The sequence below is a fragment of the Phaethon aethereus genome (assembly GCF_964289735.1).
Source record: "Phaethon aethereus genome assembly, chromosome: 16".
Lineage (NCBI taxonomy): Eukaryota > Metazoa > Chordata > Aves > Phaethontiformes > Phaethontidae > Phaethon > Phaethon aethereus.
In genome coordinates this window covers 2,259,417-2,277,372 of record NC_138592.1, presented here as the reverse complement: position 1 = coordinate 2,277,372, position 17,956 = coordinate 2,259,417, and the positions used below count along the sequence as shown (strand labels likewise).

The 17,956-nt window shown below is 48.4% G+C and overlaps 1 protein-coding gene across 1 annotated transcript in view; it reads right to left on the bottom strand.

Moving 5' to 3' along the window:
* Nucleotides 1-3,356: 3,356 nt before the first annotated feature.
* Nucleotides 3,357-17,956, bottom strand: part of MYT1 (myelin transcription factor 1) — a gene marked incomplete at its 5' end in the record, with an annotated part of 34,682 nt that continues 20,082 nt past the window's right edge. The window contains 9 exons of the mRNA XM_082007385.1: nt 3,357-3,631; nt 5,120-5,263; nt 5,365-5,468; nt 6,382-6,473; nt 7,046-7,267; nt 11,375-11,458; nt 12,025-12,087; nt 16,192-16,260; nt 16,477-16,539. Coding sequence (XP_081863511.1) covers nt 3,491-3,631; nt 5,120-5,263; nt 5,365-5,468; nt 6,382-6,473; nt 7,046-7,267; nt 11,375-11,458; nt 12,025-12,087; nt 16,192-16,260; nt 16,477-16,539 — 982 coding nt within the window. The 3' untranslated portion in view covers nt 3,357-3,490. The remainder of the gene's footprint in view (nt 3,632-5,119; nt 5,264-5,364; nt 5,469-6,381; nt 6,474-7,045; nt 7,268-11,374; nt 11,459-12,024; nt 12,088-16,191; nt 16,261-16,476; nt 16,540-17,956) is intronic.

Here is a 17,956-nt window from a genome sequence, read left to right as displayed (position 1 = left end):
GCTACAGGATAGCAAAACTGAATTCCACGGACTTCAGAAATGACGTCTCCAACGCAGAGACCGGTGAGAAATTCTGTTCATTGCCACCACTTCAAAACATAAAATCTTTTGCCAGTGAAAAAGGTCCATTCTTCCAGGAAGGTAATCTGTGACCATTGCCGCCAGGCAAATGTAAGCGAGGAAACCTGGTTGACAGCTACAAGCCATCTCCCAGCATTCTAGCTAAACCTCAGAGATCAATTTGGTGAGGCTTTTTTGTAAATCCAGGAGGGGAAAGTGTCCATCTCTGTGTCTCGTCCCAGGGCTGGCATCTCCTGTACCGCTCCTTGATGGCACCTCCTCTGCCGCTCCTTGATGGCACCTCCTCTACTGCTCCTTGATGGCATCTCCTCTGCCGCTTCTTGACGGCATCTCCCATGCTTGCGCACTGCCTATGGGAGCACGAAGCTGTGAAGTCCCAGGGATGCTGAGCGCTGCGCGTGCAGGGTGTGACACTGCCTGCAACCCTCCTGCCTTGGGAAGGGGCTCCAGCAACTGCCTAAATAAATACTTACCTTTGTTTGGACTTTTGATTCCCCCCGTCATGGCACTAGCGGGATTTTAGGCTGTCACCCAGATGGTGACAACTCCTTATTTGTCAAAGTCTTCAGAGATACCAAACTTAAATCCCCCCTAAATCCCCCAGTTTAGTAGGCGGGGAGAGCCAGGTCTGGGGTGGGCAGTCTCTGGCCGCAGCTCCGAGGTGGGACACACACGCCAACCCTCCAAGCCACGGTGCGTGAGTGGGGACGAAGCCCATCGGGGACACGTCGGGGATGTTGGCAGCAGCTCGAAGAAAGACCATAGGAACTAAAGTCACAAACAGAACTGGGTTTTATTACGAAATAACCCTGCCAGTACATAAGGAAGTTCTGTCTGCAAAGTACATTTCCTGAGGAAAGTAGATCACAGTATTTGTTTTCACAGAATAACATGTAGCCTGCTATAACTTTCAATGTGACTCTTTATTATTTAAATATTAACAGTATTCCTTCACATAAACAAGTACTCAGTCATCACATAACCGACACACAAACGACAAAATAAATATACAACAAGAGCACAGTTCATTTTTTTTCCCGACTTAAATATTAAATAAATAATAAATACAGAATTTTCATTTCCTGTTATCAGTGCCTGAAACAATATGAATGAAAAAGAAAAGAAAAACTGAAAAAGTCTCTCTTCCCCCGGTGCCCCTGCCCCCGCAAAAAAACAAATCAAAAAATTATCAAAATGTTTCAGTTATAAAATATCTTTAAAAAAATTCCCATCGTTAAAAGAATAAATAACAAAATATATAAAAAATAACTTGGTTGCATCAAAATTACAAGTAGGAGTTGTAGATAGGGGGTTTTTCTTTTTTTCCTTTTTTTTTTGGAATATCATTTTTATGGTCAAAAGTTTTAATTTTTAACTTTTTTTTGCTTATTTTATCTTCTTTTCTATGGTGCGGTGTCCAGTTTAAAATAAGTATAAAATTAATAAATAAAAAAGTTAAATAAATAGCAAAAAGTTAACATAAGGTGTTGTAAATATAAATTACATACATCTTGCCAAAATTAAATAATTTACAGGATAATTAAACTAACTACTTTTTTTTTTTCTCTCTTTCTTCCAGGAAGTGCAATTTCTCTACTTTTAAATACTAACTGAATTGCAGTCACAATCGATTTGGACTCTATTTACATGTTAAGAACATTGTGTTTTTAACACCTCAAATTATTTTTTTTTTTCCCCTTTCTTTTGTATTTTTGCACTTGGAATGGGTTCTAAAATAAGTGAACTCATGGAGTCTGATCCTGCAAACGCTTAAGTATGTGAGCAAACCCACCCGCGCCAGCCGCCCTGCCGAGCTCAGCAGGGGAACCGACACGAGGCGAGTCGCTCGTGAGCCTCGAGGCCAGGCTGACTTCTCCGAATCATGGATTATGCCCTAAATATCTGCAGGATTGGGCTCGAAATGACACCGCAGTCTTGCCTTTAGTACGGGCCAGCAAAATCCTCCCTGGCTCTGCCCATCCCGCCGTCAGGAGGGGTGCGGGATGCAGGCTGCGCCCCGCGCTGGGACCCCTTGGCGGCGGGGTTGGACCCCTCTGCTTCCCAAGTGTTTGCAGCAGGAGGACAGCGAGCTCCGGACGGGAGCAACCGTGGGGGAGAGCAAACCCGCGGGCTGGCGGCCGGCCCCACGCGCGATGGAGCGGGTGCTGGAGGGCAGCGTCGCAAAGACATTCAGCGAGTTGTTCCTGAAGTGCACGGTGGGCTGCGTGTACCGAGCTGCTTACAAAATGCTTCTTTGGAAGAATACCCAATACCTGAATATTCTCTTTTTATTTTTTTCCTTTTTTTTTTTTTTCTTCAGAATGGCGCTTGTGCTCTGATTTTGCACAAAACGTAGAACACCAAACCAAAAAATACCCATTGCCCTGTGGATACCTGTAAGAAATCAACTACTGATTCACGGTAGGTAAGCACTTTGCTGGCCATCAATTAACATCTCTTTTTGTTGGTTTTTGTTTCTTTTTTTTTTTGTTCATCGCAATCGCAAATGTTCTCTGGCATTGATGTATGATCTCCGGACTGGCAGTACTGCGCCACTGTAAGGATGATCACAGTAATGAAAAAGAACCAGAACTGTCATCAAATAGACTTCCAAAAAATCATATACACCGGACCATGTCACGTAAAAGAATTCTTCTGTATGAAATATCTGGTATTGGCCTATTCATAATAGCTATTCTCATATTTAAGACAGACAAAGGAATACTGTAGTTGCAAACTCCAAAAGCTTCCCTGAGAACCTTTTTTCCATTGCGCTTTCCACTGGAGATCCAGAACTGCTCTTCAGATTTCTTTCAGAAAATAAAAATAAGCTACTTTATAATACTTCAGAGTTCCCATGCCCAGTGGATATCTGAACACCTCGGGGTTGGGAGGCCCAGCACAGGTTCAGATTTACAGGTAGCTTGCAGCTCCAGCACTTGTAGCAACGTAGAACATAATTCATGTGTGAGTAGGTGATCTGGACATACAACCATAGACAACATGAGGGTTTAAGCCAGTCATACGCTAGTCTTGGATCAGACAAGACCCTGTTCTTGTAACGTTTTAACTCTTGGATCAACTCTGCAAGAGCATGGCAACTCATGAAAGACGCCCGCTCTTCACCAGCTACCAAGCCCCACAGCCTACTGGAGAATTTAACCTTCCATCCTGAACTACCTCGTGGTCCAGGTAGAAAAATCCCACTTTTCTCAAGAAGGTCCAAAGATAAGTAAACGAGAACATTGAGTTCAATCAGTTCCATGTCTCAGAAATGGCCTCTTAGTTACGTTTTGGTCCTTTTTTTTTTTTCATTCATTAAACAAGTTTTCTAACTTGTAAACCTGAATACTTGGAGGGAAAGTTCCATCTTACAGTCTATTCACTTGCTTGTCTCCATCCCATGGCACTAAACCTGGATGCCCTTGACGGCTTGCTTGATGCTCTCCAGCAGGTCCTTGTTCTCCGGGTTCTGGTAGCACTCCTGGTTGGTGTACATGTCGGTCAGCGTGTTCACATACGCATCGAAGTTCTGCTCGCTAATTGGCTCCTGCAACCAAAAAAAGCCAAATAAAAGCATTAGTATTAGAGCAGGAAGAGGCTGAGATGTTTCTTTGCAATTAATTAGCTGTGTATGCACCAACAGCCAAAGGTCTTCATGCCAGAGCCTTTTTGTGCGCAGTGCTGTACGTACGGGAATCTCATTGTGCAAGCCCTGATCCTGCCAGATCTTAACTGGGTCCTTAATTTTATGCACTGGCCCCGTGGAACTATTAACAGCATCAGGTTAAGCGCGTGCAGGCAGTTTGACAGGCTTGAGGCTGAATTAAGCCATGGAAGTGAAGGGCTGGAGGACGAGAGGAGGCAGGGACTGCTGAAGCATCACGAGGGGAATCAAAGGCAAAGTTAGGACAGAAGCCCGGTCACCTCGGGCTCACGTCTGCCCACACCAGCGTGCTGCTGCGGTACAGCTTTTGCTTTTGAGTGGTATCGTAGAAAGCTTGCAAATATCTAACTTGGAGTTAATGGGGAAAAAAGAAAAGGAGAAGGAAGAAAAAGAACAGAAATAAAATGAGCATATAAGTCTCATGGGCATTATTTAATTGGAGTTGCCTGAAACCTTGAAAAAATATTTGCTGAACAGTTTATTTGACCTTTATGTGTCAAATACTTTACAGAAAAGCACTCGGCAAGCGGTTTTCTGCCAGTTAGGCAGCTGGGTGAATACTATCCAAAACTGCTCTGCTGGAGGATGGCTTCTCTCCAACCAGCCTGAATTTAAATACAAAACCCAATGAAAAGGATTACACACACACACACACACACCCCTGCCCAAAAAATGCTGGCAGAAAAAAGAAATCAAAAGCTCATTCCTCTGATCAATGCGATGGTCTTTTTATAAAGAGTTGTAAGAGGACAGCTTCCCCAACAACACGAGCCCCCCTCCGCACACCTGGTTTTGACAACAGTAATTACATTCCTGGGAGCAGAGAGAAGGTAATTAATAGCTTTTTGTGGTTTTACTATTTTAATGCAGTCTTTTCATTTTGCAGTAACTCTATGGTAACATGCTGTGGGCTGTTAGACCTTGTTAAATTAAACAAAATACCCTCTCTTTAAGAATGCTATTCTTTGGCTGCCAGCTATTCAAAACCGAATTGAAACTACCTGCATTATAATAGGAGCTGTAAGATCTTTCTGACGTTGAAATCCAATCCCTCCTGATCTCTGCTTGTGCTGTCTTAGCCTAAAAGGCGCTGGGTGCCCTTGATAAAGTTTCCTATTTTGTGATAGTGCTCCCAGATGTAATGAGACAGAACAATAGATACAAAGGGAGATCAGCAGAAAATGACAACAAAAGGGAGATACAGTGCAAGCTTCAGAGATAAAGGCAAAAGTACTGATCTTATAAAGGACATACAGGTGTATGTAGAGAAATTCTCCCACTCTTTAATTGCACATGAGCCTTATCGGGAGCTGGGTTGGCACGGCTCCCTCAATCATGCTGGCTGGGGCGAGCGCTGTCGAAGTTTCTTACCATGTGCGGAAGGCGGATATTGGCAAGACTTTGGATTAGAGCCTGGCTCAACCCTGAGAGCTCCAGGAACAGGGCTTCGTTTTGCTCCTCTATGATTTTGTTTTCCTCCTCAATGTTCTTCAGGTTCTTCTCCATGGTGGAGATCTGCAGAGCAAGGAGCATGGCAGGATTATCAGCACTCACACAACAGCACCCGCTGCTTGGCCCTGCGTCCCCGCTCTTGGGCGCACATCGAGGGCACAAACCTGCGACTGTAGTTTCACCATGGCTGCTTCCATCTCCGAGTTGGACTCGTTCAGCTCACTGATCTCCTTGTTCAGCTGCTTGATCTCTTCATCGTTCTCCAGAACTGCAGGAGAGAAGGTCACGGGCAGTCAGCAAACGCTCATGGGAAAAGCAGAAACGTTGGGCTTTCTGCTGAGCCCACCCTGTTGCATAGACATCACCACTCACAAAGTTCTCACCTTTGCTTTTGCATCCTCATATCTCACCTGTTTTTTAATTTTTTTAGTAATGTTTTTAGCATCAGGGTTCAATGACACTTTATAGGTCAACATGTAAATGCAAAAGCCAACGGCAGCATAGCAGTTGGAGTCCAGCACCTCTGTGCACCCTGCAAGGTTTATTGCCCTGAAACCTCAGGTCACTCTGTCCAGTGCCGAGTTTGGGAAGATGCCATATAAAAAACTAACGCACACAACGTCCTGATTAGAAATTACAAGGTTCATAAAATAAATCAATATTTCTAGAAAAATGCAGGTATTTATAGATTCGAAACTCTGTAAGTATTCCAGTTGAATACCTGAACCTTGTCAAATACCACAGAAACCTCAGGGATAGCACTGGAAATGCAAAGTGCCGTCGCTAACAAAATTCCAGATTCAGAAATACCTGCAGGATTAAAAGCCCCAAATAGGTGAAAATCGCTGAACAAATGCAAAAGATTTGTGAAAATGCCAGTGAGTATTTGAAAAAATATCTCAATTTCAACATTAATTCTTTTTGCCTGGAATTTCACAATGGAAACTCCTTCCTTATCGTTTCAGCTGCTCCCTCCTAGTGTGTCGCTCGGGGAGCGGTGCCGGTACCACACCACCCCCCATGTCCAAGCAACCCGAGAAATGGGTGTTCATAGCACATGATAAGCTTGCAAATCTGAGGCCAGATTTCAGTTGTTGAAACCTGCTCAGTCTGCAAAGGAAAAGATATACTGGCTCAATACCCTGACGCACCTGCAAGGCAAAAGGAGTGACAATCCTTACCATCGCTGGTCTTGAACTTTGTGTTGAGAATTTCATCCCCTGAGAGTTTTCCTTTCTTCCCAGCAAAAGTAGCTCTTGGACACCCTGACAAACTGAAAAGCAAGTAAAAATGGGTTTCATAAACTCTTGGTGTTCATAGGAGCTTATGTTCCCAACAAAAGCATGTACCATTTGGTGGAGTCTATGCTGTGAGACAGTTCTTCTAAAAGCTTTTTATGGTACAGAGGAAATTGCTTTATGAATAATGCCACAAAACTCCCCATTTATAAAGTAAGAGCAATTTTCTCTGAACAAAGATTTAAAACCACATTGTTTCCTAAAAGAGAGGGCCATGACAGGTGAGGAAGGTGAGATGAGTCTGGCTGGTTTGGGCATCAAACCCCTGTTTTGGTTGCCAAAGTCCTGTTCTGACTTGCTCATGGAAGGACTTTTCACGACTTTGTCCAATCCACATCTCACCGTTGCAACATTAAAACAACTACACGTTTTCTTCCATGCAGACAACTCCAACCTTGGAGCAACCTGACTGAGATCAGCATCAAAAGCAGCAGCTACTGAGCCTTGCGTGACGAGCTGAACGACGCTCAAGCAGCACCTACAGGCGGGTTGGGTTAGTCCCCGGCAATGTTGTCATGCTCACGGTGATTTCAACCCTGTGATTTACCTTCTGTGAGTGAGGAAGCTCCCATTGGCATGGCCGGAGCCATCGCACCCTGGGGTGGGACAGGTTGGGCCTTCATTCTTCAACGACTTCCAGGAGAATGAGGAGCCGTTGAGCGATCCTTCCTTCTGCCTGCGGGCTGCGAGAGGACACCCTGATGCGCTCCGGTGAGAGGCGTATTTGCCACTGATGTGTCCAAGTCCAACGCAGCCAGGAACCGGACACCTGGGCACAGGGAATTGCCAAAAGTTATAGCATGGGAATGAAGAGGGATGTAAGGAAATTAGGGATGAGCAGGAATGAGGAAGCCTGGGAAGAGAGCGTTCACGTTTGGGGATCTCATCTGGACGCTTCGGGGTAGGTGCTTGGTTGGTGGAAATGGCGGATGGGAAATGAAGAGCTGTGACTGCCCCTTCAAAAGAGCCAAAAGAACCAAGGTAAATCCTGCAAGAGGGAAGGACGGTGCAGGCACATCACACTCGCACATGCAGCAAAGGCAGGTCCCGGCGGTGTCCCAGGCTGTGTGTTTGGTGCCTCACTGAGGGCAAAGACGGCAGGTTGGGCTGCCTGACGTGAGGTCCCGACGTTACCCAAGGCTGACGTGCTCCTGCCAAACCTTCACGCCTTTACAGCCAGCTCTGCCCGCCCTTACTGCCGAGGAACCCAGGACATCGACTTGTCGCCCTAAACTGGCACCGTCGATGCAATCTAGGAGCAGGGTCTGTGCCCACGGGGCCACGACCCCTCCCCGTGAACCAGTCCCTGACCCAGGGTGGGAGCTGGTCGGGCTGCAGCCTGCGCACCGAGAAGCTGCAAACCTGCTCCTGCAAAACGGGCGTCACGTTTCTGAGCCCGTGCCCCATCAGAGGGGACAAATAAACCCCGGGGCACCGCTCAGCCTGCGGCGTGGCATGACCTCGCGTGCCTCCTCCTCCTCCTCTCGGCTCACATCCCGCGGCTGCCGAGAGCTCAACCTGCGCTCGCGAGGGGATACGAGTGGGAATTACCCTCAGGGCGGCACCGAGCCCTCCCACCCCCCTGCTTCTGCCCCCTTTGTGGCGGTTAAAGCGGAGAGGGGCCGCGAGGCGCGACGGGGAAGCGCGGGCGCGACTTGTGCTGACTGCCAGGAGGACGGGTGCCCCTCTGAAAGGCTCGCAGGCTCCCCGCCTAACGGCGTGCTCGCTGAATTCGGCCGTTCGACAAAGCCCCGTGTATCTATCAAGCTTTCCGCTGCGGTTTGCATTTGTTTAAAGATCCTAGTCAATTATAAATACAGTTAAAAGTTTATTACTCGAGGGAGGTTACTGTAAAAAAGGAGGGGTGGGAGGAAAAGTAGGTAAGAAACGGCAAAAATAACCGCGTGTCCTCAGTTTGAAAGCAATCAGGGACTTAACGTTTCCCCGGCAAAATATCCACTGAGCTGCTCCTGAAAATCGCAAGCTGCGTTTCACCGCAGAAGTGATTACCCTGATTGTTTATATTTCGTACAAAAGGGAGATGACAGCAGAAGGGGGGAGCTGTACACCCAGCCTTTTCCCAAGATAATTTGAAAAATGCTGATCTCGATTTTAATCAGCTGCAAATGCAGCACAATTCACTTATAATATCTCTGCCAGCAGGATCCTCAGTAAATTCATAACATCATTGCTTTTATATGATCACGAGCAAATTACTGAATCCTCAGGAGGAAAAGGAGGAGGGGGGGAAGAACAAGAGAGAAAGAGACAAACCCCAGCATTTAGCATGCCGCCGTTACGGCCCAACCATTACATGTTTTACGCCGTTAAATTAAGTTTCATTACATTTTCATTGTCAAAAAATAAACCAGATCCTTATTGTGCAAAACAGCTAGCTTGGACATTTTTAAAAAATATTTTAAAAATTATTATTATTTAACAGAAGCACCAGTAGCGTTTGATATATTAGGCAGCCATGGATGCTTCCTTTTTATGCCAGGGCTGGGCTGAAGGTTGAGGTGATCTGTTCAATCACGTCCGTAGCAAATTACTTGAAGGATGAACAGCAAAAACAACGGGGACTAAAATGACTTTCTCCTCGGTGGCGACGTGCAAAACTCGGCCGGGTTCCAAGCGGCTCTTGGTGCGGACGGAGGATGGGTTTAGCACCAAAGCTCCTTCATGCGAAGCTCCTTCCTTTCCAAGGGCTCAGGAAGGCGGCAGCGAAGGGGTCATGGTACCGTGTTGTTTTGCACGTCTCAGAGGAGCTTCTGCTCCTCCTGGGCATACCGGAGGAGCAGGGGGTCGCTGCCCGTGCCGCGGGATGTTGGGGAATGCCTTCACGTCCTCATGCCACAGAGACCCCGGCAGCCCACCCGGCACCGCCCGCGGTCCCGCTGCAGGCGGAGCAGCAGAGCCACAGGGAGCCTCCACGGCCAGTCCGGGGTGGACGGCATCAGCTTTCTAGGAGTCAGAAAATCCCAGCTCTGGTGATGCTCCAACCCCGTTTCTTGCCGCGTTAGCCTCCCAGCATTTACACCTTTAGGGTGGGCTGGGAGACACCCAAGCCCTGGTGCGGGCGCTGGGGGGACCACTGGTTGTGCTGGGGATGCCCTGGCGGCTCGTCCCGTGTTCCTGTACAGGCACCAGCTGCCCCGTAACAGAAGAGCCGTGTAAAAGCCCCTTTCTCCTTGCGCTGGGAAGCAATCTCTTTGCAGAGAAACCACATTGGGGGAGCTGCTTGGCACATCCCCGACCGGTCCCAGCCCCAAATGGGGCAGGCATGGACCAGCAAAGCCATGGCTCCTCCTGCCCCGCAGGGCGCATCTCCCCGGGGAAGACGTGGAGAGAGGCGACCTCCCAACCAGGGGCTTCCCACTGCCCCAAAAGGAGCAAATGGATGGTCGTTGCATGGCAGCGCTCGCCGCTTGTCCTTTCCTTCACTGTGTAACTCGTTAATGGCACGGCATTACACCACCACCAGCCATTCAGTGTATTTGAGCCAAAACCAGGATTTTTTCCCACCGATTCTTGAGTAGGTTGCTTAATTTTTAATAAACTCCGCTAACTCCTGCTAATTATCACATGGCTCATTTAACTGGGAGGCTTTCCTTCCTGTAGACTGAGGAGTAAGAACAGAGCAGATGGCTCAAATATCATCTCTTTCTTAAAGGTCCTTCCCCCGCTGGCGCATCCCGCTTTCCCGCAGCCCCCACCGGGCTCTCCCGCACCCACCGGTTCACGCTGCAGCTCAGCCTCTGCTCCGGGGCAAAACCCGGGTCTGCGGAGGCATGCACCTCTGCTCTTCCGCAAGGGCAAGACCTGCCCTAGGGCTAAAATGAGGAAAAAAGGTGCATTTGGGGACAGTCTGCTGAGCCAAAGGGTTTTGGCCAGAAATGCCAGCGCCCACGGGCATCCAAAAACTCATGGAGGGGGTTGATAAGTTTTTCTGCATTTCTTTTCACCCTCTTCCACCCGCACTTGCTGGGTGAGTGGAAAGGCTCCAGGAAGACTGGGGATGCTCTGGATCGACAAAAAAATAGGATGCTGGAGTCAGTGCTGGCCCCAGTCCTGCTGTAAAGGCTTTGATGTCCTGTAGCTGCGTGAGGGGACGAGACACAGACCCTGAACCTTGCGTCAGGCCCTGGATGCTGAGCCCGTGACGCTGGGGCTTGCTAAAAGTCGGGACAGATGGATTTCACAGCACAAGAAAGCTCCTGAGGCAGACTAAGAGATTTAAAATCTCTGTTCCCAGTAGGAATAAACCCCCTGGGATGTTTTGAAAAATTCAGCCCAAGGCAGTAGAGAAAGGCTTTTTCAGTTTGCTTTGAATATTCAGCCGTGGCAAAGACCCCACAAAACGCATGTTATTCAGGGTTACCAGAACCTGACATGGCTCAGTGCTGGATAGTTTCTATTTCTACCGTGTTCCTGGGAGTTAAGCAAATCCACCGGCACCCCTCACCTGCCCATTGCTGCCCGAAAACCTGCGATGTTTTGCTTGACTGTGGGGCTTTACCCTCGTTTACAACACTGGTGGGTTTTTTAGGAATTATATAAAGCACAGGCAGGAGAGGAACTGTTCGTGCCCCACCAACTTACCTTTCACATACACAAAAACAGACAAGAAAAAACACACCGTTACTTCCCCACCGACCAATTTTCCAATTCAATTTCAAAATTGCAACACCGTTTTTGGAATCAGGGAAAAATTCCCCGGAAAGCAGCAGCGGAGCTTCGGCAGCGCCCGCTCCAGCGCGGGCAGATGGTGCTCTGAGCAGCGCGAGCAGGATGGATGCTGCTGCCCCGCGTGAAGCTGTGCAAGGCAAAGGGGATCGAGCGAACGGGTCTGCTCGGGAGTTTCATCTAGACTTACTTCATCAGCTCTGGGTCTTCTTTATCATCCTTTGTCGGGGTGATCTTGATCCCACTTTTCTTGGCACGAGGGCAGCCTGACAGACTGTGGTTAAAAAGAGAAGAAAGGCCTGTCTCAGTGGCAGAATCACTGCATTTGCTATTCCCCTGCTTCAGTCATCTTTCCCTTGAATTTGGCACAGTGTTTTTGATCTCCCTCCTTTTGCAGCTTCACATGACGAGAAGTCGGGAGAAAAAAAAAATACAAAATTGAGGGAGATGGACAGTAATTAATGGTGTCTAGATAAGAAGATCTCTGCTAACAGCCTGCGATATTTAATGGAATTGTTGAAACAGAAGGCTCAGATCTCTGCTATTAATGCTCTAAAGTGATAATAGAAGTCATAAATAGGTAGCATTATTAACAGGAACATTGCATCAGCTAAAATCTGACCCTTTGTCTTTCATTTTGTTGAAGGGAGCTTCTAATCAGATGCTGGAAACATCAAAAAAAAAAAAAAGAGAAGTCAGATTAAAGAGATGAAAATAGGCTTCAGTTGTCAGTAACATTAATGTTTTATTCAGAACTTTACAACTCTGCCCACTGCAGGGGAGAAAAAAAAAAAAAAACAGAAAGAGGCTACAGAGAAAATAATTTAAGGGAGATCTTACCTTCTATGCGATGCATAATTTCCTGTTATGTGACCAGAGCCATCACAACCAGGAGTAGGGCACCTGCGGAGGAAAGGGAGGCTCAGATTAGGCTGGGGATGCGAGCGGGAGATCGACGCTTTGCGACAGCTCATTTCAAAGAGAAATCTAGGGACTGTCAACACAGACGCAGGTTTTTTCTTCCTGCCCCTTCTCCCGTCATAAGAACAAGGTCTGGTCTGTAAAATCCATGGCACCAACGTCGATGCATCGCTGCGTGCGTGGTGTGTTGGAGAGGAACATCGGTGGGAAGAGGTGAGGCTGTTGGGAGCGTGGTGGGTGGCTGCTCTCCGGTGGAGGGACGCGGGTCCCACTCTCACAAAGAGGGCAGCTCAGGAGATGATAATAAGCCAAAACAAAAGACCTCCAGGACAGTGTCTGTCTTCTTGAGGAAGCCATAAGGAGACAGCAGTTACCATCCAGGGCCACTGGGTTGGATGTGAGCACAGACAAGAAACCAGAAAAATAGCCTACAAGTCTGGACAACGGAGCCCCCTCGGCCACCACCAAGAGGAAGCCCAACAGAATGTCTTAATTCTGGGTGACTTGGTGGGGGCTAATCTCACTGAGGGCAGACACCCCACCACAGGAGGATCCTCAGAGTCCAAAACTGGCCAATGTCTCTGATGGAAAGTAATGAAGGAATAGGAGGGAAAAGGTTCGGTGAACCTCGGGTCTCCTCCTCCCATAACAGCATGGGCAAGGGACGGGGGGCTGCGAGGGGACAGCTGCCTGGGGGCCTTGGGCTGGGGCCCACCAGGTCACCACACACGGTGCGCCAGCAGCTTTTGGCGCTTCGGTGCAAAAATCTTGGTCCTCAACCACTGCCGTTACAAAGGGGTCTTTGAAGATGCAGCCGTGATCACGGGTTTGAAGGGAAGCGTCCAGCGCGCTGGGACGTGACGGAAAGCAAAGCCAGGAGAACACTTCTGTGATGGCACAAAGCTGCACGAAGACTCGCAGGGGTGCGAGCCCCGCCAAGCAGCGGCGAGGGTAACGGCGCAAGTTAAGCACCGCATCATTAAGGGCACAGAAGCAAAAAAGGATGAGGGGATATGAGGTAGCAGGAGCACAAAGATCTGCTCCGAATGCTGTAGGTGACGTGACGGACATAAAAGTTGTCGCGGGGACTAGGGAGAGAGGCGAGGAGTCCTCGCCGAGGACGCGTGCGCCAACCGGCCAATTCGCTCTGTGAGTAGGACTGGGGGGAGAGAAGCCACGGAGCTGCCGCGGGGCGAGCGGCAGATGCTCTGGCGTTCGCTTCTGAGCCAGAGCAGGCAAAGCTCGCAGAGGACCGCAAGCTCGCAGAGAGCCCTTTGCCTTCCAGGGAGGATTTTGCTGTGCCCCCACTTTCTCGATCCCCATTTTCAAAGCCACTGGTGGCTGGTTCGGTCCCAGCGGTCGGCACCCCACAGCAGAGCAGGGATCGGTGTGTCTCCAGGACACCCCGGTGAACTGATGGGCAACGCGCGGTGGTGCACGGGCAGCCTTTGAGGTCACTGCCGGCGGGAAGGGCAATATGTGCGTGCCTGCCCTAGGCAACGGTATATTTGGGGTGCTCTGGCCTCTGAGAGTCAATGGGACAACGATTTCTACAGATGCCTTTAGTTCTGCAGCTTGGAAAATGGCCTTTTAAGAAGGGTTGTTTTTTTGGGGGGGTCAGAAAATACCAAAATTCTCCTCTTTGCACGAGCTCTGAGGGAGGGTTTGGCATTTGTGGGTCATTGAATAGTTTCTGTTGGAGAAAAAAATTGGCATCTCTTAGGGTGGGAGAGCAGGGACATGTCCTCGCCCCAGAAGGGTGGCGGGGAGACTAAGTCAGGGCCAAGGCTCAGCCTGCTCAGACCCAAGAAAACATAAAAGCACATAGGTCTGGTGCAGTAGGAGAAGGGACACATCCAGCAGGACCTCGATGAGGGTGCAGGTTCTCTAACGCATTTAGAGATTACAGGTTTAGGAGGTGACATTTCCCTGTGATATGCTCTTTAAGTAGAAAGCAAAACTATTCCTTTGCTGTTCTAGCTTCAGGGTGGGATGAAATTATGAAAACACTAACACCGAACTCTTTTTGCCTTTCAGGACTTTTAGAGAAGGGAGAGAAGTGATTTGATTTTTATTTTTAATTATCTGGAGACAAATCATACCAACAGAGACCTTTTATTGCATGTTCCAGCCTGGAGCTATTTTTTTATGTCAGGGATATTAACCCCTGGAATAGAATTTATAATAGAAGCACTGACAGGGCTTTATCTGAAGTTGTGGAAAGCTATGACTGCGGTATCTGTAATACCTCAAAATCCTCTTCCCTTCCTCCCTTCTCTGCTGCCATCCTCACCAGGACATAGAAAAAAAGCAGTACTTGGGAAATAATATTAAAAAGCTTTGTTTTGGCCAGAATTCTCCTGTTCTATATAGTATTTTGATAAAAAGCGCTGACATCAGATGCCCAAGGGGAGCAGGGGATGCTGCACAAGGCTCGGCGTGATGCTCAGTCTCAGGGACAACCCCATTCGCTTTTTCTCCAGGCCCTTACTGGAAATGGGCACTGTTCCTGGGAGCTTTTAATATCTTTAACACTAATTGCCTGATCACTGGGCTATTCTTTAAGGCTGTTGGAGAAACAGCAGTTCAGCAAAGCTCTCTTAAGAGGTTTCTTCAAAATGTATATTGTCTATAATGCATGATTAAGTGTACTTAGCGCTAATCATGCGAGTCCTTTCCATCCACGAGCATATTCTATTAATATCAGCTAATCCAGCTACTTTTCCCACCTCTGTGATAAGGAGCAGGCAGTTAAGGAACATTCTTGCTGGCACCAGCACCCACGTCAGTGGTGGAGTGCGGAGCAGTCCCAGACCCACGCTGCCCTCCAAGGCCACCAAAAAGGGATTTGGGGCTTTACTGACCACCTTAACGGCCAAAGGGGCTCCCACCTGACTCTCCTACCATGGCTCCAAGTAGCACTGATTGCAGACAGGACACTTTTTGTGTGTGATGAGCCTGCACAATGTGAAGTCTCCCATGAGGTTTTATTCTCAGTAGAGGCTCTTCGGTTATAGTTATGAATACCTCAGCGTCTAAATAATCCTGAAACTGGATTCAGCAAAGCAGAGAGCTAAGAGGAGAATCAGCCTCCAAAGATAGGCTGGCTCCATGGAAGAGATGTTGAAAAAAAATTCACAGCTTTTCCCTAAAGATGTGGGTTGAGTGCAGAAGTTTTAGGGTCCCTCCAGTGTTTCCATCTATTTTAAATACAGTTGCTATTAAACCTTTCTTTAGGGGAGGCAACCTGAGGGAGCATTTGGGAAACCCTCTTGTGAAGAATAAGCTCCTAGTGAGAGTGAGGAGTGTTGGGGAGACAGCAGCAAAGCTGAAAACAGGATTCAGAGGAAGATACTTGAATGAAAATGTCAAAACCATGTTCCTCCCTTCAGGAGCAGAAAGAGAAACAAGGAAATTCGTGTGCCCGTGAGCCTTTTACCACTGGCCCAGGACCCAGCCTCACCAAGCATTTGCTTGCTCCCTCTTTCATTCCCTCGCAAATCAAACTCCCATGGAAATGAATAGGAACCTGTCACTGCATCCCAAACCACCCCTAAAATTTAACATAAAATTAGCATCCCAGGTTCTCCAAAAGAGTTGGCTTCGCTATGTCCTGGCAGTATTTTCCCAGCTGTGTCTCTACCCAAAAATAAAGCGTGTGCCTTTATCTAGGCTTTGGATTATTTGAGAGCCGTACAAAAACATCGGAAGAAAAGGGTTATGGCACAAACTAGGGAAACAAAAGCTTGGGAAAAGACGCCAAATGAAAAAGAAAATCACATGTTTCTACAGTGCTCAAAAGAAACCTGCCAGGGGTCCAGGTTATTTCTGATCGCTGCTGTGACCCCCCCTCCCCAAAATAAGCCTTGCTCCGTGATGCTGACTCTTCCCAAGGCGGCAGCTGGAGGCTGGACTCCACCAGAGCTCCTCGCAAGCGGTTTTTGATCGGCTCTTTGAAAAAAGAAGGGAGGGGATGGCAAAGCAAAAGCAGAGCAAGAGGAGGGGAAGCAGGGAGGGGGAAGAGAGAAAAAAGGGTGGAGAAAAAAAAAAGAAAAAAAGGAAGTTCCAAGTTGAGCGCAAACATACTTGAGGTCAGCAGAGTGGGCAGCCATGAGGTTTCTGAGGCTCTTGTCAGCAAGAGGACAACCAGAAAGGCTGAAAGAGAAGAGATGGAATATCTGGATAAGCAAAAAAAAAAAAAAAAAAAAGAAAAAAGGAAAAAGAAAAAGGGCCGGGGTGTGGGGAGGGAGAGGGGCAACAGAAGGTGGGGAGGAAACAGAACCAAACTATCCACATGGTCAAAAAATACACTAAAAGAAAAACAAAAAAGTTGTCTTTAGAGTCCAAATGATGAAAAAAAGGTCAACCCACCTGCGGTGAGAGGCATAGTTTCCCGTTATGTGTCCGCTGCCGTCACAGCCTGGCGTTGGGCAACTGGGCAACAACAACAACAATGAGTGTTAAGTGCTGGAAAGGAATGGATTCACCCGAGAGCCAGGGATCCGCAAAGCCCGCTGAGCCCTCCTCGGGGTCTGTCTGCCGGGGGGCTCAGCCGGACCCCTTACGCCGGCTCCTTCCGTCGGACCTCGGCGTGTGCTTCTGTGTTTGCATGCAAATAAACCAGCTGTTTCCCTTCCAGCTCCCCTCCCTCCTTTTTTCGTTCCCAAAAGATCACAAGGATCCTGAAAAAAATTTTACAAAACATTGAAAAAAATCTGTGGCAAATGTAGAGAAAGCGTTCAAAATACTTAGATGCTTGGTTTGCTCGGTGGCAGCCGAGCTGGGTGGCATAAACAAACAGGCACGAACCCCACTGTCTTGGTGCTGCCCATTTGGATGATTTTTGCAATCCTGAAGCTCTGGCTGCAGGAATCAGCTTATTCCCCGGAAGCATCAGATTTCAGCTTTCTGAAATGATTCCTTTTCTTTTTCAGCCCTTATAGCTACAAAGAAAAGCTTGAAAACACTGTTCACCCCAGAAGGGGAATAAAAGTAACCTCTGACTCGTGTGCCTGGGAGCTCCTAAACTGAGGACAGGCAGAAGCTGCCATGTCCCGCCTGCTGCCTTTCCCGGGCTGTGTTTCCCACCCGTCCCTCCCCGCTGCCTCCCCGGGAGCCGCACTTGCACGAGCGATGGGAAAAGGTGTCATCCCTTCTCGGTGTCCAGGGAATAAAAACCAGTTTGTGCATGAGCAGCGAGGCTCGGGCACAGTAGTGCCCTGCCTGCCCAAAGCCAGGGGTGTGCGAGAGGGCAGGGATGTCCTGGGAGAGCACAGGGATGTCCTGGGACACTGCAGGGATGTCCTGGCACAGTTTGGCCTGGAAGGTTAAGTCCTGAGGATGCAGATATCTCTGCTCACCCTTGAGTTCTTTTCACAGCCACAAAACCCACACAAACACCGTGAGCCCTAGAGCCGGCACTGGTATCACAGAATCACAGAATCATTAATGTTGGAAAAGACCTTTAAGATCATCAAGTCCAACCACCAACCCAACACCACCACGCCCACTCAACCATGTCCTGAAGTGCCACGTCTACATGTTTTTTGAACACTTCCAGTGGTGGTGACTCCACCACCTCCCTGGGCAGCCTGTGCCAATGCTTGACTACTCTCTCCATAAAAAAATTTTCCCTAATATCCAATCTAAACCTCCCCTGGTGCAACTTGAGGCCATTTCCTCTCATCCTATTGCTGGTTACTTGGGAGAGGAGACCAACCCCCACCTCACCACAACCTGCTTTCGGGTAGCTGTAGAGAGCCATGAGGTAATGAAGATGTATGAGCAGCCGTGATGTGTTGCTACGTGGTGCCCACCCGTGTGCCGACAGCAGGGCAGCGAGAAGACGGAG